Source organism: Mixophyes fleayi, chromosome 4 (genome assembly GCF_038048845.1).
Source record: "Mixophyes fleayi isolate aMixFle1 chromosome 4, aMixFle1.hap1, whole genome shotgun sequence".
Classification (NCBI taxonomy): Eukaryota; Metazoa; Chordata; class Amphibia; order Anura; family Limnodynastidae; genus Mixophyes; species Mixophyes fleayi.
The window spans coordinates 274,278,650-274,305,765 of NC_134405.1; the positions used below are offsets into that span (position 1 = coordinate 274,278,650).

Genomic DNA, 27,116 nt, shown 5'->3' on the forward strand with positions numbered 1-27,116 from the left:
CAGAGGCAGCCTTGGAGAACACATGAAAAAACGACATGTAAGGAGCTGGAACTTCAAGATGAGAGGAGTGCGCCTGGCACAACGTAGAGGAGAGACATGACTTCTTAGGATTGACCAAATTTAAACATCTCTTGTGGCATTTAGGGACCCCAGGAGGTGACCTGTGCTGAACTCCAATTGAAATGGGGGGCATGTAGTCTAAGCCATGGGAGACCTAGGATGACTGAATTTATGGACTGGGGTAAAACCAAAAATTCAATCAGTTCGGAATGCAGAACCAATACCTTAAGCCGGACCAGAGAGGTGACCTTGGAAATGGAGCCCTTAGTGACGCCGTTTCCATCCACGGCGGTTAGGAATAGCGGCTGAGGTAAGTCATTAATAGTAATTTGGAGTTGCGATGCCAGGGTGGCGGAGATGAAATTTCCGGCAGCGCCGGAATCCACAAAGGCAGAGGTCAGAAGAGGGCCACTAGGAGAGTCCAAAGTGATGGTCATAAGAAAATCTGGATTGGAGGTGGAATAGGGAGTGGAAAGTCTAACTCCTAGAAAGGCCTCCCTATCACTGACTACGATGGAACGTTTCCCGGCCGTTTAGGACAGGAAGAAAGATTTTGCCAAAATCTTCTCTCCCTATCTTCAGGAGATAACCAGGAGCGACCTATTTGCATGGGCTCGTCCGGAATAGTTGGGATTGGGTTCTGGAACCGAGAAGCTAGGCAGGGAAAAAAGCGTCTGGTGGAGGATCTTTCTAAAGTACCTTCCCGGAAGCGGAGGTCTACCCTATTACATAGGGAAATAAGAGAGTCTAGATCCGCTGGGAGCTCACGGGACACCAACTCATCCATGATGCGGTCCGAAAGACCTTGCCAGAAGGTCACCACAAGTGCCTCATTGTTCCATTTAAGCTCAGAAGCTAGGGTGCGGAACTGTACCGTATATTGGCCGATAGTCAGAGAGCCTTGGCGTAGGGAGAGGAGACTGGTGGCTACTGAGGATACTCCACCTGGCTCATCAAATATTTTACGGAATGCTGCAACGAAGGAGGAAACATCCTGAAGAAGGGGGTCATCACATTCCCACAGTGATTACGGCCACCTTGGAACGTTCAGTGGAGAAAGCCCCCGAGTTGCATTCAAAATGGATGGAACACGGATTAAGAAATCCCCGGCATTTCTTAGGATCCCATCGAACTTCTCAGGCGTGGGCAGTGAGGAAGATGCGACTGAGGCTGGAGCGGGAACAGGGGGAATGGCCCCAGAAGAAGTGATGACAGCGGATTGAGGAGCAGATAGCGAAACCTGAAGGGAATCCAGACTGGTGGCTATACCCTGAATACACTGGAGTAGCCTGGCTTGCTCTGCGTCATGTTGTTCGACCTTTTGAGCCAAATGGAGTAACAGCTCCCGAGCCGAAGGTTCACCTTGGCCGTCCGAGGACATGGCCAGAGTATGATGTCACGAACAAGGTAGTTGGAAGGCCTTACCTGCTGGTATCTGCGCTGCTACGCAAGGTGGCGCGGAGTCTAACCACACCCCAGGTCTTCACCAGGGAACCCCGCAAGGAGTTTTGGACTTAGCCGCTGAGACGTGTCGGTCGCGGTCCACCCAGGTAGCTACCAGCGAGGCTTGGCAAACTATCGTAGTCAACAATCCGGGGTCAAAACCGTGCAGGCAACGAGTTACAGAGGAGTCAGGCAGGAGAGTAGTCAGAGAGCCAGGGGTCAGAGCCAGGAGATCAAACAGGAACAATGGAGAATCCGAGAGAGTGGTCAGGCAGGCAGGGGTCAGAATCCGGAGAAGCAGCCTGGATAAATATAGACTTAGTATACCACAGGGGAGCCAAGAGACAGACTAGTAGACTAGATACTCTGGCACCCTAGTGGTCTTGCTTAAATAGTGGCTTGCCGCTGATCATTGGTGGGAGTGGAGGTCAGCGGTCAGCTGGTCTGACGGCCGACAGGAAACGGCTCAGAGCATCTCCGTTGCGATGTTCGGGTGCATGTGCGTGCGCGAACATCCGATTAGAAGGCCGGAAGTGACGTCCCGTAGCTAAGCCACGGGACGAGCTACAGAGAAGGCGTCCGTCCCGGCACCAGGTAGAGAACTGGTTCAGTGGAAATTGCTTATTTGAGAGAAAAAATGCCTTAGAAAAAGAAGTTTAATTTTTAGCAGTAACAACTTAAGTAAGAGCAATGATCAGAATCACCAGGGTGGAGTACCCTTGGATAAATTGACAGTAGTGGTTGATGAAGCCAAGTAATCATTGGGTGGGTTTAAGTCCAGAAGGTTGATGTCAACCAAAAAATGCTGAAGCCTTTTCTGGGCCCATTTGGAGATCTGGCTAGAGACAATGGGCCCGATTCATGTTCGTACATTTACGTAGCGTATCTTGCAAGATATAGGTCTGTGCATGCCCAAAAATTAGACATTATGCCTATGAATGCAATTGTATCATATTCATGTCTGACACAAATGACACTTATGACTCCCTACGCCTTGACAAGTGGAAGTGGAAGTGGGGAGGGAAGGGGCAGACTAATGTAGGCCATGTACAGTAAAAGTGTTCCAGTTCAGATGCTGCTGATTCAAGTCTTTTATTTGTCATAGGTACGTTTGTTTCCACCCATATCTTTTGCACCTACTACAGGGCAGGTGTAAATGCTGATTGATAGTGATGACTAACACGGCATAATCTTTGAATTATAAAGTACACTTATGCATTCCACTATCAATCACTACTGTATATATATATATATACACACTATAAGATAAAGTATAAAAATGCATTCTATGTACAGTACACATTGAAATCATTTTTTTTAAAATGATAAAAAAAAAATACTTATATAAATAATTATACTGTTAACATCAAATCAATATAAAATAAGATGTTTATGCACTCTGATGTTACCTTTTATTGTACATAGCATATATGTATACTGCTGTCTGTTCTGTGTATATACATATGGCAAGTAGTGTTTAGGCAGAGTATACTTACACCTCTTGGATTTGATTGTTGTTGGAAGTTCCATGCTTTTTAAAAAGGTGTGCAAGTTGCATTTAGACATGAATCAGGTCCTATATATCCAAAGAAGGGCCTTTGGTCACATTTAAAAAGTCTTTACTGAGGCTTACAGAAAATGTGATGCTTCCAGAGACAGGAAAATACTTCTACTACATGAAAATGATAGGTAGTGAGAACTTTAAAATACACCAGGATGTTGTCTAAATAAACTACAACACAGTGATAAAGCATAGCTCTAAATAAAATTAAGCTATGGAAAACTGCTGGTGCACTGCTTAACCGAAACAGCAGTATTAAAGGCCGATTTCTACTCATCTCCCTTACGTATGTGAATGAGGTTATATACTCTATGGGGATCTATCTTGGTGAAGACTGACTCCTTTGATGCAGTCAAAGAATTTGTTGATAGGAGAAAGTGGATTGTGATTCCTTATGTTGAATGAATTAGTCAATGCATGGCTGAAGACTCCCATATTTCTTTTACACAAAAAAGAATCCTGCTCACTCTGCAAATGAGAAGGGTCTAATAAAGCCACATTAAAGAATCTTCTTAAAATATTCAGATGTGGCCTGGTTTTCAGAGAGAGATAGCAGATAAACATGGCAATAAGGAGTATTCCCAGGACAAATGTCGATGGGACAAATCCCATATATGATGGGGTGGCAAAAACCCAGACTGTTGTATATTGAAGACATCCTGAATGGTGGTATACTGATAGTAGACAATTCTTGAGAAGTTGTTACCTTACTAATGCAACAGGATTGACATGGACCCCATGCTAAGATTTGGGCATTACGATGGCTAAGTGGTTAGCACTTCTGCCTCACAGCGCTGGGGTCTTGAGTTCAATTCCCGACCATGGCCTTATCTGTGTGGAGTTTGTATGTTCTCCCCGTGTTTGTGTGGGTTTCCTCCGGGTGCTCCAGTTTCCTCCCACACTCCAAAAACATACTAGTAGGTTAATTGGCTGCTGTCAAAATTGACCCTAGTCTCTCTCTCTGTCTGTCTGTGTGTAAGTTAAGGAAATTAGACTGTAAGCTCCAGTGGGGCAGGGACTGATGTGAATAAGTTCGCTGTGCAGCGCTGCAGAATCAGTGGCGCTATATAAATAAATGGTGATGATGATGATGAGCATTAGATTAATCAATGTGTGGGTAAAGGAGTTGCAACCAGGGAAGGCCCATTATGATCAGGCTCTTATTGCAAGGAATCACTAGAAAAGTAATATTCTCCTTATGCAACCCAACCCAACTTGAAGGGTTAGCAAAGGTTTGTGGTACTGAATTGTGCTACAAAGGATCTTGCTATCATTATTGGTGATTAAAAAGAATGATTTTTTCAAAGACAAAAGATGCACTATCCACTTACAATGGCAAAAGCAATTAAGTTTCCAGCGGGACCAGAGTCTAGGAGATCATGAAGGGGCACTGTCCTGAAGGGGTGACCTGGACTCACTAATATGCAACCATAATCAGCTAAGGCAGCGGAGTGGAAGTCAAAATCTGACTTGGCCTCCCCTGTACTACTTAAGCAGGTTTGAAAAGTGGAAATGTTGCCTATAGCATCCAATCAGATACTAGCTATCATTTTGTAGAATATACTAAATAAATGAAAGCTAGAATCTGACTGGTTTTTCGAACCCGCCGGAAAACTCTCAGCTTGATACATTTACCCCTTGTTTTTCTTTATTCAGGAGAGAGATATGAGTGACCAAAAGTGACACTAACCTAATAGTGTAACACCAACCTTGTTCCTTTTCTTGGAAACTTTCTCGAAAGCGGATATCTAGTCTGTTGCACAGGGATATTAAATCAAGATAAGTAGGCAGCTTCTGGGATGAAAGCTAATCTTTAATTCAGTCCAATTTATATACATTTATTTTTGTATTATTTTACTCACCTATTCTAGCTCTGGTTTTAGTACATTATTTCTGTTCGCTTCAATTTATTGAAAAATAACCTATAGACAAACTCCAGTTCTTGAAATGCTGACATGATAATGTACACAGTGAAACACATTAAGAAAGTGGGGATTGTTTTTTTGCCAGTTCAATTTCTGCATTGTGAGCAATAGTAGAGAGACTGCTGTTATTGATGGCTGAAGTGTCACAACAACAAGACCCAGTGAAGATAGGTAAAACACACAGACTTGCCGCACATATTTTTCTGCTCTTATCCACCTCTGAAAAGCACTTTTAACTCCTGTAGCCCTTAAACAGGTTTCATTGGGCTATGGATGTAACAAGATATAATTTTCTTATATTCCTTTTACACAATCCTCGAACAAAGCAATGCATCCCCTTTTCTCGGTCTCACCCTGGTCTCATTGGATTTGATGGCTTGTACATGGAAGTATTAATGCCTGACCCAGTCAACAAATGAATTGGTAAAGAACTGTCTGAAATTGGACAGCAGGAAGTAGAATGCAGGAAGTCACTTCCTGATTCTCAAATACGGAAGCGAAGAATAAGCAATGATTGACAGCTGTGATTTCCTTTCTGTGAAGCAGTGGTAGTCCAGCTACTTCATCTAGTACAATATGAGACAACCATCCTATATGGAGGTAACTGACAGCACATGCAAAGTGTCAACATATTATGTAGTGCGGTACAATGAGGGAATAATGATACAAAAAAAATTACATTTTGTAGTAGTTTACAATCTAAGAGATGTGGGGTGCTTTAGCTACATAAGGTAGCAGAATAACAATTGTAGCTGCTGGATACATGTTCATGTATATATAGGTACTGTGCTAGTTCCTGGCTCCAAGGAGTTGGTGACTACAGGCACTGTGTTTCTGGCACACAGCCATTATATCTCAATTCCGAATTGATAACTCTATGTATTCTCTATGGCACTGGGTAAGAAGAGTTAATAACATTTGATATATTTATTAGGTGAACTCGGAGCACTTTTTTTTACAGTGAATACAACTAGCTTTTTTAACCTCTATTTATTAATTATTTCTCCTATGTTCTCAAGCAGCGAGGTGCCCAAAACTATATCTCCAAATATCCAATATGTTGTCTGACTAGTTACTTACAAAAGTTTGCATCATGTGTGTTTCTCAATCTCTTTATTGCATCTCAGGATGTTATTCCCATTTGCAGCCTCTGCCTGACACTATGTTCTGCTATTCAACTTCATATCAACCAGTATTCCTAAATCCTTTCCCATTTCCCAATTTTCACTTACTGTATTCCATTTAATATTAAGTAGCACAGTTATTACCATGGCCTAGATGCATAGTGGTAAATAACCATCCTGCTCCCTGTTAAAGCAACAATCTCACAGTTTTGTTTTTTTACCAGCACATTTTGTACTCTTTAACATAATTCTGGAGTGAATGTTTTAGCAGCTAATTTTTCCAAGAGGTCCTCCTGTAATTCTGTCTTCCCTTTGTAAACTGGTCTGTAGGGGTGCCACTGCAAACATCTAACACATGGAAGGATTTTGTTTCTACTTTTAAAACAGGAGACTGTGAGGGGCGTGGCTTGTTGGCAATACTAGCTGGTCGCAATTTTTAGGTGTTCCTCCTTGAAGGTGAAAAGAATCTAGCTTCATCAGAGGCTTTGAGCCCCTTATACATCTCGTGAGCTTGGCAGCTATCGAGGGGTGCTCTCCCTCTGCCTCCAAATGTGTACATGGTACCAGAGAAGACCTCCTGGCTTGAGGCCTGCTGGGTAAAATAGATACAACTGCCCGTGACTCAGCACTGAGTTTCGCGCCAAGGCCAATCAGGACTTCAGACAGGTCACAAGGGGCCAATGGGGATTGCCTCCACACTCAGGACCCCCCGGACATTGAAAGTGGCCCCTCATCTTTAAGTCACCTTAAACGACCTTCTACCGCAGAGGCGGAGGATTGCTGGCATACCCGCACCATCAGCGCTCTGTACCTACCTGTCTTCTGGTGAGGTCTCATTACACGGCGGGTCAAGCTGATCCTACAGGCTGTGGCATTTTTGAAGTCGAGATCTCTCCGGTGGTGAAACCGGAAGTCACCGGTCCCCCGCACTTCCGGTCGTGGTCCCCCGGGCTCCCAGTGTGGATCGAGGTCCTTGATTTGGTGGGACCTACCAGGGCACTCTGCTTCTATGTGAGACCTGCAACCGAGGCGCGCCTGTCAAGACCTAGCGTTCTGCTAATCAGTGGTTCCTGGCACTGTGAGTTGCCTGTTAGTGAGGAGTGACAAGCTATTGTGGATTCCCAGTGCTCCCAGGAGACTCCTAGCAAGCAGCTAGTTTCCAGGGTCAGTGTCTGATTGTGTGCTCCATTTACCCACGAAGGCAGACTTTCCAGTGTTGCTGATTTTCATAGCTGTAAATTTCTGCCTCTGCTGCCACCTTGTGGTAAACTTCAACGTGTGCAGACTCTTCTATTGTATATAATAAAATTCTTTTCCAGTTTCACTGCTTTGAATATACTACAGAATACCTCAGGCAGATAGATTTGGGACCGCAGAGTGCCTCATCTGGTTATAGATAATGCCTGGAATTTTACACACAATAAGGTGAATAAGCTCATTCGGGTCCCAACCATGTATCCAAATTTGTGCGCTATCTACAAAGGACATTTACATTGTATTGCGGCTTGGCTAGATGGCTAAGCAATCCATCCACTGGGGGGAAGTGACATGTGACAAAGCAGATCATCGATTTATAGCAAGTCTACTCTCAATTTCTCCCAGGCGTCAAGATTTACGACAATATCTCCATTCTGCAGCTACTCCTTTGGAACAAAATAGTAGCTCTCCGTCTTCACCTGAAGCCCCTAAGGCTGCAGAAATGGCTACTCCTACTGAAGCCTCCTATACTGAGTTCCCTGTGAGTACCAACCAGGAAATTGGGGTGATCCTGTAATTAGTCAAATCCTTACCAACAAAGGCTGAGCTTCCTTCTAAAAGAGACTTTGAGTTACTGGAATCCAGTCTTAAAGACAAGGTCATGAAGGAGGTCGCCACTCTACAAGCAGAGTTAACCTGTCTTTCATCTAGAATCTCCACGTTAGAAAATTTCAAAGAGGAGTCTGTGGCACAGCATGATCTTCTCAGTGACACGGTTGCTCGGCAGGCCCAAGCTCTCCTATTGCTACAGAGTAGAGTTGATGATCTGGATAATAGGGGTCGCAGAAGTAACCTGCATATTCGGGGAATCCCTGAGGATATATCTACACAAGATCTAATTGCCTTCCTCACTAAAGTTTTCAATGGGATTCTGGAGCAAGACCTCTCCACAAATATCCAATTTGACAGGGCTCATACGGCCTTGAGACCAAGGGGCTCCCCATCTGAACGGCCAAGAGACGTGATCTGTCGGCTGCACTATTATGTACAAAAGGAGGCGATTCTTCAAAAATCGAGAAAGCTGGACGGCATAGAGTACGACGGTAACAGACTTTAAATCTTTTAAGATCTTTCATGGAGCACTCTGCAGATGCGTTGTATGATTAAACCTTTAACTGACGCTTTACGTGCTAAGAACATTAAATATCATTGGGGATTCCCCATCAACTTGCAAGTGTCCAATAATGGAAAGACTGAGATTCTGAGATCACCTCAAGATATTAATCCATTCTGCTCGCAACTGGGTATACAGGTGATGCCGCTTCCGGATGGCAACAGCATTTTGCCCGACTGCATCTGACTAGTTTAGATTATTGGCAAATGGTGGATAGCCCTGGAAGTGCTATGAGAAGACGGCGAGAGTCCTCGGTCAAATAATCTGATGCTCTCAGGAATATCACTTACCTGTGCTCATTGTAATCCGGGAACCTTTGTGCCAACTAATTACCCAGTTGGTTGTGGCTGGAGCTGCACTAATTCAATCAGCCTTCTTTTTCTACACGGCCTTTCCTACTTCAGTTTATCTTCACTGGTTTATTTCTGGCAACTGGGATGTTGGAGTAATAGATTGTCGCACTTACCATGGGCTAGATTTACTAAGCTGCAGGTTTGAAAAAGTGGGGATGTTGCCTTTAGCAACCAATCAGATTCTAGCTAGCATTTTGTAGCAGGTACAAAATAAATGAAAGCTAGAATCTGATTGGTTGCTATAGGCAACATCCCCACTTTTTCAAACCCGCAGCTTAGTAAATGTCTCTCTCTGACTTTGCTTATGCCTGAAGATGAACACTTAAATCGTTATTGTTAGATGTGCACCCGGTTCTTTATTAAGCAAAAAATCTTCATTCTTCAAGCATCTTCATTGGCGCGTCAGAGTTCCTGGTTTATACCTGTAGGAGGCTTTCTTAACCACAAGACTTGCTGTGCTTTAGTTACTATTATTGCTATTGTTACTGATACTATTTTGAAAGTTTTTATAATGTTTGCCACACTTATAGGATGTTTCTGTTAGTCACTGTTGCTAACCCCCCCTTTTTTCCCCACACCGCGGCAAGAATACCGAGAGATGGGAGTGGCTCCTCCTCTCTCGTTTCCCTGGAGCGGTTTAATTGTGTGTTACTTGTTATGTCTTTGTATGTCATTAGGTCTGTCTGTGTTTGTATTATCCTTTCCCTTCTGTGGTTTTCCTTCCCCAGTTTGCCCAATAGTGTCAATCACCCCATCACCCTCTAAGCTCAGGTCTATCTCATATTTACAACTGCTGATTCAATTGGTTTGTCTGTTTGACATCAGAGGTAATCTTACGATTTTTGTAGATCCTCCATGGCAGCTCAACTTAAATTGGTCTCAATCAATGCCAAGGGTCTTAACCTCCCTGAGAAAAGATCATGGGCATTAAAAGAAATGATAAATAGTAAAATGAATGTTCAGCGCTCCCTATTAAATATCAGTGGGTAAGCAGCCACCTGGGAGTAGGGGGATATAGGGATAGCTTGACCCTATTGGAGTATATAATTGTATAACTCCCTGGCGCTTGATCAGAGGGGATAGCAGGTTATTTTAGGGTCAATACAGGGGTACCAACCTCTAATTGTAATTCCTAGGATTAGTATATGCCTCGGCACTAGGAATAATAGTCAGGTATAGATAAATACAGAGAAATTTATTAACTGCAGTATTGGTGGGTAACACCCTCCAGTATTCATAGCACTGACATATTAAAAGATGGCACATATGAAGCTGTAAGCATAAAGACAGACAGAGAAGATATACCACATTTAAGTGCGGCAAACAAAATCCATATTCGCCATACAAACACAAGTCTCTGATAGGGCTGGTAAAGTCCACTGGACACAGAGATACAATAAAGTCAATGGTAAATAGATGTGGCAATCATGAAGTTTCCGTTAGGCTTGTCAGGCCACATAAACACGGTTTTCTGATAGGGCCACTAAAGTCCGCTGAACACCAGGAGTAGCAACAAAATCAATTCTATGTGTGTCAGGCAGGTATAAAGTCTCCTTTAGGAATGTCAGCAGACATTGTAGTCCGATGGAGAGCGCCTAAGAAAGGCTGGGTGATAGAGGACTTACCCTCAATATAGATGGGCTGTGGTATCCTTCCAAGTTATCCTGTTATGTGCCAAGGTAGCCGATATGATGAACGCTTGTGCCGTCCCGCTGAGGTGTGATAATCCAAACCCGGAAGTCGCGGGTAGTATCGCAATCCTAGCAGAGTTGCGCATGCGCATGCGTGAAGTGGGTCCGTTTGTTTCCCACAGCGGCGGTTTCTGATATATGTAGGGTGCCTTTGAGAGGCACAAATTTGTTCAACCAACGCGTTTCGCACTAGGCTTCTTCAGGGATCGATATTGTGCTGTAGGCCCCAGCTGGAGTTTAAATGTAATGTAAACAAACGGACCCACTTCACGCATGCGCATGCGCAACTCTGCTAGGATTGCGATACTACCCGCGACTTCCGGGTTTGGATTATCACACCTCAGCGGGACGGCACAAGCGTTCATCATATCGGCTACCTTGGCACATAACAGGATAACTTGGAAGGATACCACAGCCCATCTATATTGAGGGTAAGTCCTCTATCACCCAGCCTTTCTTAGGCGCTCTCCATCGGACTACAATGTCTGCTGACATTCCTAAAGGAGACTTTATACCTGCCTGACACACATAGAATTGATTTTGTTGCTACTCCTGGTGTTCAGTGGACTTTAGTGGCCCTATCAGAAAACCGTGTTTATGTGGCCTAACAAGCCTAACGGAAACTTCATGATTGCCACATCTATTTACCATTGACTTTATTGTATCTCTGTGTCCAGTGGACTTTACCAGCCCTATCAGAGACTTGTGTTTGTATGGCGAATATGGATTTTGTTTGCCGCACTTAAATGTAGTATATCTTCTCTGTCTGTCTTTATGCTTACAGCTTCATATTTGCCATCTTTTAATATGTCAGTGCTATGAATACTGGAGGGTGTTACCCACCAATACTGCAGTTAATAAATTTCTCTGTATTTATCTATACCTGACTATTATTCCTAGTGCCGAGGCATATACTAATCCTAGGAATTACAATTAGAGGTTGGTACCCCTGTATTGACCCTAAAATAACCTGCTATCCCCTCTGATCAAGCGCCAGGGAGTTATACAATTATATATTAAAAGAAATGAGAAATCTGGGAGCTGATGTAGTTTTCATCCAAGAAACACATTTTAAGCAAGGATTGGCCCCTCAGCTTTCAAATAGCTTCTATACTAGCTCGTACTTTAGTAATAATAGTAGGAGTAAGACCCTGGGTGTTGCTATTTTGTTTTCTAAAAGACTCCCTTTCATCATCAACATCATCAACATTTATTTATATAGCGCCAGCAGATTCCATAGCGCTTTACAATTGGGAATAACCATTAATAAGACAATACTGGGTAATACATACAGACAGAGAGGTAAGAGAACCCTGCTCGCAAACTTACAATCTATAGGACAATGGGAGTTTGAAACACAAGGGCATGTGCTACATCATATTGCACAATGGACCAGCTAGAATGCAAAGGTAAAAATATTGAGTGGGCTGTGTGTGTGGCAATGTTGGTCAGAGCGTTAGCTGTGTAGAGGATGCTAATAGGGTAATCTAGGGAATTAAGATGGTGGTTGAGGAATATCATAACCTTGTCTGAAGAGGTGGATTTTCAGTGAACGCTTGAAGGTTTGAAGACTAGAGGAAAGTCTTACTGTGCGAGGGAGGGAATTCCACAAAGTGGGTGCAGCCTAGAAAAAATCCTGTAACCGAGAATGGGAGGATGTGATGAGAGTGGAAGAGAGACGGAGGTGTCGAGTAGGCAGATATTTTGAGACAAGTGAGGAAATGTATGTCGGTGCAAGTTTGTTGATGGCCTTATATGTTAGTAGAAGAATTTTATATTGGATTCCTTGAAATACAGGCAGCCAATGTAGAGACTGACAGAGTGGTTCAAGCAAAAGAATAACGGTTTGCAAGGAAAATCAATCTAGCCGCTGCGTGCAAAATAGATTGTAGGCGTTCAAGTCTGACTTTGGGAAGACCAGTAAGGAGGGAATTGCAATAGTCGATTCGGGAGATGATGAGTGCATGAATTAATGTTTTTGCGGTGTCTTGTGTCAGATATGTGCGTATTCTGGAAATGTTCTTTAAGTGTATGTAACATGATTTAGATATAGAGTTGCTGTGGGGAATAAACGAAAGTTGTGAGTCAAGGATTACACCTAGGCAACGAGCTTGCGGGGTGGGATTTATGGTCATGTTATCAACAGAAATAGAAATGTCAGGCAGGAAATTTCTGTTTTTGGGTGGGAATATTATTAATTCAGTTTTTGAAAGTTTGAGTTTGAGTTGGCGAGACGACATCAAAGATGAAATGGCAGAGAGACAGTCAGTAACGAGAGACAACACAGCTATCCATACATTCCGCCTTGTTGAAGGAAGAGCACTCCTGATTAAATGCCGCCTATGTGATGTAATGTATACCTTTGTTAATTTATACTTGCCTAATCAAGGTCAATCACTGTTAATATCTCAGGTTTTCAAAAAAGTTGTGGAGCTTGCAGAGGGAACTCTGATTGTAGGAGGAGATTTTAAGATTTTAGACACTGCTAATGGTCGGTCGGCAATATGTAGATCTCAACACTGTAAGGTTAGACAAGCACTTCATGAACAACAACTGGTCGACACATGGCGCCTTCAACACCCTGGAGAAAGTGATTACTCTTTCTTCTCCCACCCACATAATGTATATTCACAAATTGACTATCTGTTTCATTCACATAGGTCCCTTCCTTATCTCCAAACAACATCCATTGGACAAATAGCTTGGTTAGACCACACTCCTATATCAGTAACTATCCAACTTACTCAATTCATGACCAAAAAATGCACCTGGTGCCTTAATGAACTCCTCCTGCAAAATACATCTTACAGAGATCAATTGGCTGTAGCACTAGACGACTATATCACGGATAATGATACTCCTTAGGTGTTTCCAGAATTACCATTTGGGAGGCACATAAATGTGTCATGAGAGGGAAACTCATTGAATTAGGCTCCCGCATTAAGAGAGAAACCACAGTTCGGCAGGATCAATTATTACAGCAGATTAGAGATTTAGAGACGACACATAAATCCAAGGCGACTAGCAACCTGTTGAATAAGTTAAATGAGACAAGGGCGGCACTTAACAAGTTGTTAAACGATAAAGTTAAATTAGATTTTCATAGGTGCCGCCACCGTTTCTTTCGGTGGGGTAATAGGCCAGATACTATGTTAGCGAGGGCCTTGCGCAAACAACGAGCTAAGGCTTATATTGCCTTTATTAAGGATGGTAGAGATTGAAACTGTTAGTTAACTTCAGATATAGCCAATGCTTTCCACACCTATTATACCAAATTGTATAACCTTGAGACCCAGGTTAATGGCTCTGATGCCACCACTCATTCAGCTCAGATTTCGACATATTTGAAGGAGGTGGGTTTTCCCACTCTTTCAAGCTTGGACAGAGACATGCTAGAACAGCCCTTCACTGAGGGGGAGTTGAGGGAGGCAGTTAAATCTATGCCTGCAGGTAAGAGCCCAGGCCCTGATGGTTTATCATCGCTTACTATAAGACTTTCAAAGACAAGTTGATACCCCTGATGGTGTCGGACTTTAACGCGATTTCCAGGGATGCCTTTTTCTCCTATCAGAGTTTGGAAGCACACATAACGATGATTCCTAAGGAGGGGAAGGGCCCCTCTCAATGCGCGAGCTATAGGCCTATTTCTTTGCTTAATGTGGTTATTAAGTTGTACGCAAAACTTATTGCAAATAGATTAAAAATGCTACTTCCAGAGATAGCTCATTCAGATCAGGTGGGTTTTGTCCCAGGTCGAGAGGCACGGAACAACACCACCAAGGTGATAGATCCGATTCATCTGCTTCTCGTTCAGTAACAGCGTCAATGTTTTTGTCCACTGATGCAGAGAAGGCTTTTGATCATGTAAGTTGGCCTTTTACGAGAGGGTACCTTGAACACCTGGGCCTGGGTACGGTTGGTCTTCATAGAATGCTGGCCCTTTACCGGCAACCTGCGGCTCAGGTTAAAATCAATGTCAGAGCCAGTCGCGATGAATAACGGCATTAGACAGGGGTGTCCGCTCTCACCACTCATTTTTGTGTTGTGTATGGAGGCGCTGAGTTTCAAAAGTTTGGCTTGTTATCTAATTTTAAAATTAACTATAGTAAATCTGTGGCTTTTAATATCAAGACCCTGACCTCAGTGGTAGAGGGGCTAAAACTTGCCTTTCCTTTTATTTGGCACCCTTCCCAATTAAGATATCTAGGGGTGATACTTTCTAGTGACCTCTCATGCCTTTATGACCTCAATTTTAGACCACTTTGGGCAGGCTCCTGGCAGACTTGAGGGAGTGGCAGAGTAAGAACTTTAGTTGGATGGGTCGGGTCAATATAATCAAAATTAATATTTTTCCCCATCTCCTATATCTCATTTAGACTTTACAGATTCACGTACCGAACTCTTGGTTTAAGGACATCCAGTGAATGGTTCGCGACTTTGTATGGTGTGAGAGACGTCCTAGATTTAAGCATGAGATATTATTTAGATGCAGACACTTGGGAGGCCTACAATTTCCTCACTTCTCCTCTTACTATGAAGCAGCATTATTGGTCAGAATAATGGAGATGTCTGGTTGGGTTGGGTTGAAACAGTGGCTTGAAATTTAGTCATTTTCTCTGGAATCTCTTGCTGCCACACTACTCTGGCTCTCCAGTATTCCTAGGATTGCTCATCCTACCATAGGTCCTACGTTAGTGAAATGATCCAAGCTTAGAACCCTCTCATATATTTCCTCTCCAATCTCCCCACTAACCCCATTATTTAATAATCCAATGTTCCCTCCTGGGACTACTCCGTTAGCTTTCAAACAATGGTCTCAAGCAAGGTTTCATCGTGTCGGCCAGTTGGTGGGTGCTGCGGGGGTTCTCATTTACAGAGATGCAATCCAAATGGGATTTGTCTAATATAGAGATTTGAAGATACCTGCAAATTAAACACCTCCTGTCGTTGGGACTTCCAAGATAACACACTTCTAGGAGCTTAACGGTTTTTGAATCTCTGTGTTGCAGGTCACCCTGTCGTTCGCATTCCTTTTCAACTATATATAAGCTGTTAGTAGAACATCTATTTGTGTCGCCTCCAAAATTTATTATAAAGTGGGAGAGAGATCTAGGAGTTGAGTTACAAGATGCTGACTGGTCCAAAATCTTCCAGGCAGCTCATGCGTGTTCTCCTAATGTTTCAATTCTAGAAACTCATTATAAGGCTCTTACCAGGTGGTAAAGATGCCTGGATTATTTGGCAAGGGTTTTCTGCGGGGTGCCCGACACCTGTTGGAGATGTAACCAGGGATCTGGTTCTCTTTTGCATATCTGGTAGGACTGCCCCATGTTGCAAACGGTCTGGTCCCGGGTGGTGAGCATCACATGGAAGTTGCTAGGTCAAAGCATACCCAACACTCCGGCGTTTTGGCTATTAAATAAAGTCGATATGCCTCTATCATGCTTTAAAAAATCTCTTTTAAAATTTATAATCTCGGCAGTGAAATGGAGATCAACTAGGCCTCCGATTATTCAGGACTAGTCTAATAGATTGGAACATTATAGGATCATGGATGAGATGCACATTTCAGCTACAGACTTGTTCAAAATGTATTATGCCTTTTGGGACCCATGGTTAGACCCTTTAGACTTTCCAGAATCCCCAATCTCAGATTTGACTAATTGATTGGTTTGGTTCCTATTTTGCATCCGAATATTGGCTTGGTAAGGCAAGCCATATGAGTTTGTCTTGTGTCTGGCACATATACAATTTGCTGGGTTAGCGGAGCTCTAAACTGAGGTCTTGAGTGAGGATTTTTGCTAGATATTCCCCCCCCCCCCCTTCCTCAATGTGGTTACCTTTTTCTCCTTTCCCTTTGTCTGTGTCTGCATGTTATATGTTATGAGGTTATTAGCAGCTATATGTATGGTTTGGCATATCCCTTTTCTAGGTTTTTGAGTATATTTAGGCCTAGTGCCATGATGTGGTTCTTTTATTGTCAATAGCCTACCATGCCATTTTGTTGAATCTGCATTTATAACCTGTCTGTGTTATTAAAACCCAATAAAAACTTATTTAACAAAAAAAAACAGGAGACTGTAACCTGAACTTTAAACATTTCTCTCAGTTTTTATTTTACCTGTGCCTTAGTTTACTGACTAATTGTAACATATACGTGCATAATTTTTTTCTACACAGTCTATGTTGCACAGCACGACAGTGGCAGTTGTCTCTAAATACATTTTTCCTGCCAGGATATGTTCCCTAACAGCACTGTAGCATATTACAACACATCACTAAAGTCTTTGTTACATAGCACAATAGTGTCTATAGTGCTATGTATAGTTTCTCAAAGTACAGATTTAGCATTTGAATATGTTCCTTACTAGTGCCTTAAGTTACTGGCTAATGTTGGTACATAAGTGATCATAAATGTATATATAGTGTAGAATACTTGGGCAAATGTGTCTGTAACTTATTTTAGATTTTATTCCGCTAACACGCACTGGTATGTGCAAAAGCACACACCTGATGCTTCACTCTTCTCAGCAGATCATTCTCCACGAAAAGGTCTTGCTCAAACACAGAGCTGGGACATACCCTGTGACCACTGTTGACAGACGCAAATCCTCCTCTCTCTTGAGTGGCTAAGTGGTCTACTGAAAAACTTTCTCTCCTGCTCACCTAATTAATCACTGCTCTATTCTTAGCAACTACAAAATACACAGCTTTTTTTAATCCTGGCCCTCCACCCAGCTCAACCAATGCACATAGCATTACAAATATTAATATTATACAACATCATATAGATTTGTATGAGGTGTGCATATGACCAACATACACTTCTATTCCCTGGGACTACTATTCTGACCAACTAAAAACTACACATCTTATGTACAATTATTATACATCATTTGTTTATCTATGTTTATATGTATGTTTTTTATTATTGTTATATGCATTATATGGTGAACGAAGAATAAATTAGTGCATATATTATCTTAATGAATAACTGACTATATATATATATATATATATATATATATATATATATATATATATATATATATATATATATATATATATATATATTTATTTCATTACTAGCACTGTTTATATCTTTTTCTTTTAGTGGTAATAGGATAAGTGCAGTAATCCCCAATCAGCAGCTTTAATTACACGAAAACAATTTTACTGCCTTGACAGTTTTGTTTTGTGTGTCTTTGGTTAAGGAATATAGCTGTTGCTAAGCAAAGGTGGCATCATAAAAAACTAAAACAAAAAAACATGACACAGCATTATGTGGCATCAAACAGTAAAGAGAACAAGCAAAACAATATATGAAGTGTGAGTAACTTGCAAACACCAAATTAAGTGAAAAGCCAAAAAGCCTAGAGTAGATTGAAGGTGTGGTCATCGCAAAAAAAAAAAGTAAGGGACTTACCCTCCACCTTTGAAGGGAAAATGCCCTCCAGTAATCCAGGATATGTGGAAATTGTACTGACATAACAGTTGTGCAATACACTATATTCAGAAATTGCAACAAAACTATCCATTAGTAAAAACATACAAACTTACCATCAGGATGCTCATATGGAATCCAGTGATGCTTAGCATTCTGATATTCAAAGAATGGATCCCATTGTCGACACTGGTCCTCTCTGAAATCCTCAAAATCTTTGTCACAATCTTCAGTATTACAAAGCTGCAGTTCATAGCTTGGCCCTACACATGAACGACCTCCATTAGCGGGGCTAAATAGAAAACAGAAAAAAGTATTAGCTGGAGTATTTTGATTTTCAAAAGACCATTGCATATTTTATCAGAGTTCCTAACAATATTTTCTATGAGTAATGAAAAAAACAACTGGTGTCATTTGTGTCCATTCAGGTATCTTGTATCTGCCTTTACCCACAAATATGAAGTTGTACAGGAGGATGACACTCAAAACATCTTGCTTCCATTTGTGTACATTATATTCCCATGTATTTAGAATAAAAAAGTGAAATACCTGACAGATGGATGAAACACATCCTCTTTGTCCTGTTTCTATGTACCCAAGTTTCTTCAGATAACTAAATAAGTGATAATGCAGCAGTACTTTGTGGAAGCTGGTTTAATGAGGGGGTGAGCCAAAGAGAACACATATTGCAATGCTTACACTAACTATGCATCTAGCACATAAGTTTCCACTGGCCATGCATAAATCTAGGGCTTGAAGGCCCAACAAAGCCCATTCAGATTGACCGTAAAGGATAGGTCTACATTTCTATAGGTGTGTTGTATATATTCAAAAACAGTCACAATATTGCAAAAATATATATTCACTATTGTACTTGCATGTAGTGATCCTGTCGCATGTACTAATAATAAACAACATGGTGGAATAAAGGTACCAGTCTAATAATAATATACAGGCAGTGGGCAAGAAGAAAATAGATATACTCTTTTCATATGGAAGTGGTTCATTCATATTGCTCCATTTTTTTAAGAAAATAGTAATAAACATACACAATACGATGGGTAACAGCATACTTCCTTTGGGTGGAAAATTTCATAAAACATGCCCACCCACTTTGCTATACTTTCATCATGAGTATTAATTACAGTAAAATTAGCTTCTCAAGTTTGAAAGGAACAGTTATTATTGGGTTTTTAAGATAATGCTTTATAGCTTTATTAGTATATGAATATTGTTTTCAATTGCAGCTCATGTCAAGAGCTGCTTTAGATAGAAATCAGTACACACCATATTTAAATGAGGCAAAATGTCCTGCTCTCAAAGGTGAAGAGTTGGTTTAGAGGTGCTGCATCTTGAAACTCCTATTCAGCTCAGCAATCTTGAAATCACAGCGCTGAAAGAGAACTTACATTGCAAATGTGGATGGGGGGATATTTTGAAAACAAAAAGGCCTGATGATGAGTTACTTAGGTAGGATATTCAAGGTAGTGGGAAATATTTCCAGCATTATGATCCGTGAAAGATAACGGAAGAAACCAGCCCCCGTACACGTGTATTTATTATAGCCTCATCTCTGAAAAAAAAAGGTTTTGTCACAAGAGATAGTCCGTGATGGCGAAAGCAATTGCCAGTGAAAATGTACCCATGCAAAATGTTTTTTCAATGACTAAATAAATTTATACCTAAAATTATTTATCAGTAAGCCAGTCATAATCAAAGGAAATAGCGTAGGGCACTTATTTATATAATTCCATGTGCACTTATTTTTGATATTGTGTATATGGTGAGATAGGAAATCGTTATCTCTGAGAAAATTTGGCTTTTCTGTTCTAACCTTTCAAAAGCACATACCTTATCTCTGATGTATATCTAATACAATAAGTCTTTGTTTTGAAAGCCTTTTTGCATATCTTACGCAAGGAAATGCTTTGTTGTTGCTGTCTTTGGGAATGTGTATTCCGAACTGTCTGAAGAAAGGCCCATATGTTAATTGGGTCTTTTGATGTGTGAGGTTTCACTAGGAGACAGGAAGGTTTAATTTAAAACGTGCTGCTAAAATTCCTGCGTCTAAAACAATGATGCAGCACATCACAGCGTTTCTAGAATTTCACAGATATGTGTAAATATTGTTAGTTTTGCAATTCATGTAAATCTATATTTTGGTAAGCAGGGTACATCCAGATTCTAAAAATAGCCTGTGTCCAAATCTGTATAAAACCCTGTCTTGTACACTGAAATGTATTCTTCTGATTTTAACATCTGACCTGATCACTGCTACCTCTAACCAGTGTGAGAAAATAAACATCTTGCTTTAAAGACCTGCTTGGAAACATCTTCAATATTGCTGTATTCCTGTGACCTGCAGACTAGACCCTAAAACTAATCCGTTCTCCGGCTGTTCTGAGGTTTGGACCCAAGCTTTCAAATACCACCGCTCTGCCTGCTACCCATGCAATCCTGGTCAGTGTGATAGGTCAGAGGGAAATCCATCCGCAGCTACCTTGCTCCATAGTAAGAGGTCAGGAGTACCAGCCCAGGTACACCAGCAACGAGGTACGCTAGCAGCATCAGTTACCCAGAAGGAACGTGGTTCTGAGTGCCATAGAAGGAGCTCAGTTGTGGCAGCAGGCCCCTCCCTCTGCGGCAGGATGGGCGTATTCGGAATAACGAAAGGGGACGGTGGCAAAGTAAGCCCAGCTGGTTCCCAGCAACAACAGACAAGATGGCATAGGCGGTCCATCCTGTCACACTAATATTTTTAAATATTTATGTTTTATTCACAAAGTGGCTAGCCGGGTCACACATGTGCATATTCCTTGTAACTGGCCCAGTGAGGTTGTAAGTTAATTCTTACCGCTCTAGGCCAGTATCAACAAGGCAGCTAACTATGACTCTGTTACCTCTGCACAATTTTATTGCTTATTTACATGACCTCAGCAGCAATGAAAAATAAACCCCATCTCCCTATATTAATAAACTAAAAAAAGATTATGGTCATGTATACACATGCAGTGCATAATTAACTGCCTATAAATATTATACTTTAAACTGAATAGCAGACAAATAGGAATAAAATAGGGGTAATTGTTGGTGTGTGTTTAGTAACAATTTCAAAACCCAGATGTGATGATTCGAGTTTGATAACACCATAACCAGTCTGTCCCAAAATGTGGATTATAGCATGTACTTTTTATAGCCCTTGCTTTTGTTCCCAGCTCAACAGAATACCACTACAGTGTCTAATTACATGTGGATAAGGGGACATTGTAGCGCATTGTAAATATGCATATTGTGTATTGTATATTGATGATGTGGCAGTGATGTTGTTATTCACTGTCCTTAAAGTGAAGCCAGGGGGGTTATGGGTAGGGCTCAGGTTGCAGGATACAGGTGAGGGGGAAGGCCAATTAGTATCCATTGTCCTCAACATGACTAGTTCAAACATTTTGTCTAGAGCCCAGCAGGGAATCTTCTGTGAAAGTACAGCTCATATCTACTCCTCCTCCAACCCCCTGATACAGCACCCATCAATGGTTAAGGAGGATAGACTCAGGGGTTTGCTCAGGGAGGGGAAAACACTGTGGAAATTAAACTCTAAATATAAGGAGCCACTCCAGGGGGGAGGGGATATTCATTCTTTGACTGGAGGCTGCAGGGTAGCTGGTTTTTAGAGTTTCCATTATCTATCAGTGAAATACATTGGAAATAAACCTGCCTGTCATCAATTTACTGTGTGTATATAATAATCTAGTGATTGTTTTTGTTACAATAAATGTACTGTTTTACCTTTCTAACTGCATTTGCCTGAGTGACCATACAAATCCTGCTGGCTCTATATCAAAAAGAAAATGATAAAAATAGACTTACTGAGGGTTGTCACAGCTCCTTGTTTTATATCTCACACCTGTACCACATGTCCGAGAGCATGAACCAAATTTACTCCATTGACCCCAATTTCCATCTTGCCGGAGAATATCAGCGGTTAACCAAATACAGTGACCTTTAAAGCAATGCTTGCAAACAAAAAACACAAAGTAAATAAATTGCATGCATACTGTAAAAAAGCTCTATATTCATTATTTTGTATTGAAATTATTATGATAATGGTAAAATCAGAATACTCTACCAAGTATATTAAAGATATATGCACAGATTTTTTTTATTGGCTGCCAACGTTAGGTTGGGTACACACTACAAGGAAATTCTAACAATGTGATAGCTAAGTGATTTTACCAAGTACAGAAAAAAAGTCCCAATACAGCATGCATTTGTCTACACTATATATGATTACCTTCAGATCTGTGCTCTTCATCTGTCATAACCATTGGCTGCAACTTATGGTCTCCTCTCTGCCTGTCCTCTCACTGATAGCTAAATTGTGGTTCCAATTCTGCAGAGTGCATACACACTGCAGAATTGGAACGACATTGTTCCATTGTTGAACGAGATTTTGCTTCAGTTTACAAATCTCGTTCAACAATATGATGTGCTTTGAAACGATAATCGTTCCTCGTTGCACGGTACACACTACTGTGATATCAGGCCAGTCATTTATTGTCTTATTGGCCCAATAATCTGCTTAAAATACTGTAGTGTGTACCCAGCCTTACAAAAGGTAAATTACTCTGCAACTGTCTATATGACTACAAACCAATTTTAAGAGTGGAAGCTATTAAATGTCAGGCCAACACTGAAAACGTTTGTAATAGGGTGAAATAAATAAAATAAATTTAGTGCCATACTGGAATACACAAATAGAATAAAATGTAAATGAAAAGAAATTAATTTATATCACACTACTGATAAGGATTTAATAAAAATACATTTAAATCATCACAGTTACAAAACAATCAAATAACTTCAAAAAGTGATGATGGCACAATTGAAACAAAAGCTTAAAACCTGTGGGCTCATTACGTTATGTGGTTAAGTTTTCCATGCCTAAGGTACTAATCGATGGCTGTAAATTTTGTAACAATCTTTACTTTTTCAAGTAATTTAAATTGCAGAGCAGATGTTCCATGGGATCCCAAATACACTGGTGTTTTTAAAAGTATTTTAAAAACACCTTACATTAAAAAGTAATATAAAATGCTATTAAACGGGTCTGATACTAGAGACAGGAAAAAGTTGAGTAGGACACCTATGGAAAGGGGGGACAGCGTCAGGAATGCAATCCCAATTCTTAGGTAGGTGTGTCTGTGCCTGCCAGAAAAGATCAGCTCAATATTTTCACATAGGATATAGGCAAAATGGATTGGGAATTTCAAGGTGCGAGACAAAAATTTGACCATGCATGTTTGTATTATACAACTATAGAAATAATCATTATCATTTACCTTTCCTTGTGAACACATTGTTCCATCCAAAGGAGGACCTTTTTTTGTTTTGCAGAAGTACGGATTGTCAGGATGGCTGCACCAAAGTTGCTTGCAGGGGTCAAAAGTTCGAAACTATGAATATATTCAAATATATATTACAATTAACTGAAGAATTAACTTAAAAAGATGTTTTTGCATTGTATTTTAAATATTTGGAGCATTCAACTTGCTGAATAAATTAAAAGACTGAGGGGTTTTGGTTTTATGTGCATTATAATGAAAATTTAGAATGAATTGACAGGCATCATTCTAGCTCTGTGGAGAATATAAATCCAGCAAAATGCAAATTACAAATAAGCTGCAGGATGGCAATTGGGTAGCAAAAGTGGAACTGGAAGATGCTAAGTATGCCCCGAAAAATCTACACATAAAATTTCATCACAATTCCACTAATCTCTATTCAAGTCTTTAAGTACATTATATATTTATGATATTTTCAGTGGCTGATAAAGTGAAGAAGAGGATCTAAAAAATAAGACTCAACACTTACAGCTGTACACATCATGTACCCGACACCAAAATCAAAACGGCATTGCTCATTCATAGAATAATGAATCCCTGGCAGCTGAGGAAGAGAAGGCCAGTCATGTGCAAATGGATCATCACGCAGGCAATCATATGAACTGTAAAAAAAAGTTGTAAAATTGTAAAAAGTGTAAGATTCTTTATGTTAACAAATGCACAAAACACTTTATGTCATCAGTCTGTAGTCGCCAATTAAACAGACTATTAGGCATCATACACACTGCACATTTACAAGTCAAATCGTATTATTCAAGTGGCTCCTAACTGGATTCAGGAAAAAGAATGCACTTCGAGAACAAGACACATCTTAGGCTAGGTACACACTGGAGAATTTTCCGACCAATCTGTTATCTACGATTGTATTTCCGACTAAAGGTCAGATCGGTCGGGCGATTCATAAATACATACTACACACGATTTAGCTTCACATTTGTGTTCTTCATCTGGTCCTATAGTCGTTTAGAGAATGACAGCAAAATATGCATTCATTCACTCATGTCACACTGATCAACCGCTTTGCTATAGCTATCCACAATTAATTTTGTTATCTTCTGTCACTCAAACAATATATTCAGTCTCAGAACGAACAAATCATCATCATCAGCAGCTATTTATATAGCGCCACTAATTCCGCAGCGCCCTACAGAGAACTCATTCACATCAGTCCCAGCCCCATTGGAGCTTACAGTCTGAATTCCCTAACATACCCACACAGACATTAAGGTCAATTTGATATTAGCCAATTAACCTACCAGTATGTTTTTGGAGTGTGGGAGGAAACCGGAGCACCCTGGAGGAAACCCACGCAAACACAGAGAGAACATACAAATTCCACACAGATAAGGCCATGGTCAGGAATCAAACTCATGACCCCAGTGCTGCGAGGCAGAAGTGCTAACCACTAAGCCACCATGCTGCCCAACAAATATTTCCATCTATAGAACTCTCTACATTTAGTCACCAGGACATATTTATTGCTGGCATCGGCTGAACAGAACATGACTCTAAAGTCTATGGAAATCGTAAACATGAGTATATACACACTGTAGTATCGGAAGGTAATTGGAATGAGATTATCAAACCTGCAGACCAACCAACTGAAATGATAATCGGTACTTTGGGATGACTGTCATTCGTCATGTAAGTATACACACTAACATGATATCTAACCAAAAGGTCATATATTGGCTGATTGGCCCAATGATTGGCTTAAAAACCTCCAGTGTGTACCTAGCCTTAGGCTAAGTATACACTGGGCCGATCATTGCATGAAAAACCTCTAATCAGCCTACATAAGACCGTTTGGTCAGATATTGTGTCAGTGTGTATACTTACATGATGATCGAAAGTCATCCCAAATTGCCAATCATCGTTTCATTTGGTTGGTCATACTGTTTGATATTATCATTCCAATCACCTTCTGATCCTGCAATGTGCATGCACTCACATAACTGTCGACCAATAATGAATCTCAGTGTGACAGGTCTCATTACAATATGTAATGATGAAGTGTACAAAGCAAAGACGATATGACCTGCAGTTTAACTTCTGACAGCATCTCCCTCTGCATCCTTCTCCTTCTCTACAGCTCATTGCTAGCACAGAGATAGCGCGGTACGGCATTCTGACAGGTACAATGTCCATCCTACACACCGAGACAGATGCATCTTAGTCTCACTACTGCCTATTATATAATAATTACACCAACAAATGTCCCTTGAAGAGTAGGCAAATTATCCAAACCTTGTTAATTAGAGTTTGAATACTTATCATCAGCAGCTATTCATATAGCACCACTTATTTTGCAGCCCTGTACAGAGAACTCACCCCCATCAGTCTCTGCACCATTGGAACTTACAGTCTAAATTCCCTAACATATACAGAGAGTGAGAGAGAGATAGACTAGGGTCAATTTGATAGCAGCCAATTAACCTACTAGTATGTTTATGGAGTGTGGGAGGAAACTAGAGATGCTCACTGACCCCTGTGTTTTGGTTTTGGATCTGGATTACCACCGTGTTTTGGTTTTGGTTTTGGTTTTGCCAAAACCGCCCTTGCATGTTTTGGTTAGCAATTTTTTTTTTAAAAAATAATTTTTTGGCCTAAAATAACATAATTTAGGTATTATTTTATACCTACATTATTGTTAACCTCACTAACACTAATTTGCAGTAATTTCCATTCAATTTTGACCATCTCACAAGTCACAATATGCTTTTCATACACTTTCAGCCAAATAGTGCAGTGATCTGTCTGGATGGTAAGCGACAGAGCAATTACTCAAACAACATGGCAGTTCCTACCACATCTAGGAAACATTGCAATGGGCGCTTCACGTGTTTCTTGGCTAAGTGAGGTAATTCTACAGGTGATACATGGAATCGATCGATCGCTCCACCTGTTTTTTGGATAAGTGAGGTAATTCTACAGCTAATATATGGCAACGAGTGCTCCTCCTGTTTCTTGGATAAGTGAGGTAATTCTACAGCTAATAAATGTCAATGAGCGCTGACCCCCCTGGGATGTGTGCTTTTATCAGACACACACCAATCCAGGGTGCCAGACAACACACTAAAAAGAGCAATTGAAATCCATAGCAAAAAGGCAGTTGTGTGTCTGTATATTACACCCTTCACTTATAGTGAAATAGAAAAAAAAATCAGCCTGCAAAGACTGCACGATAAACAGAAATGCCCAAAGCAGCTTTTCTGTTTGGGTGTATATTACACCCAAACCTTATTAGTGCAAATTATGAAAAATACAGTTTAATCCCTGCTAGGCCCTCCTTAATTCTGTGGTTAAGTGTACAGTTGTAAGAATGGCATTTTTGAGCCCAATTAGTACATTTTACGAATGTTTTGATACAGTTGCGGAATGGCTTGTCGTGAAAAATAGTGTTGCGATGGTATTTTGTAACGGGGACACAAAACATCAATTAATTGTGAAAGACCAGCTGCGTTTTAAGTGGATATTGAACGCAGATCTAACACTAGCATAGTCGCCATGGCGTCTGTGATCCGCTTTGCAACTGGGCGACTGCTGTCATATTTGCTTCCTCTAGCAAAAGATTGTTTCACAGTTAATTGTTGTAAAGTAGTAGTGCTTTTCTTCTTGGGCTTCTTATGGGAGGAAGATTCACCACCAGCAGCAGCAACAGCAGTGTCACGGCTATGAATAATTATGGATCCCCAGCCTCTACTTAGGTGGTGATAGTAGAGGGTGGTGGAGACAGAACACG

At 40.9% G+C, this 27,116-nt stretch overlaps 1 protein-coding gene across 2 annotated transcripts in view; it reads right to left on the reverse strand.

The window, feature by feature from the left end:
- LOC142152766 (A disintegrin and metalloproteinase with thrombospondin motifs 2-like) overlaps positions 1–27,116 on the reverse strand; it is a 775,540-nt gene that overhangs the window by 357,829 nt on the left and 390,595 nt on the right. For both annotated transcript variants that reach the window (XM_075209748.1, XM_075209747.1), the window contains exons 9-12: positions 23,844–23,976; positions 23,312–23,425; positions 21,840–21,985; positions 18,089–18,264 (exon numbers count right to left, since the gene is read on the reverse strand). In XM_075209748.1, the coding sequence (XP_075065849.1) occupies positions 18,089–18,264; positions 21,840–21,985; positions 23,312–23,425; positions 23,844–23,976 (569 nt within the window). The remainder of the gene's footprint in view (positions 1–18,088; positions 18,265–21,839; positions 21,986–23,311; positions 23,426–23,843; positions 23,977–27,116) is intronic.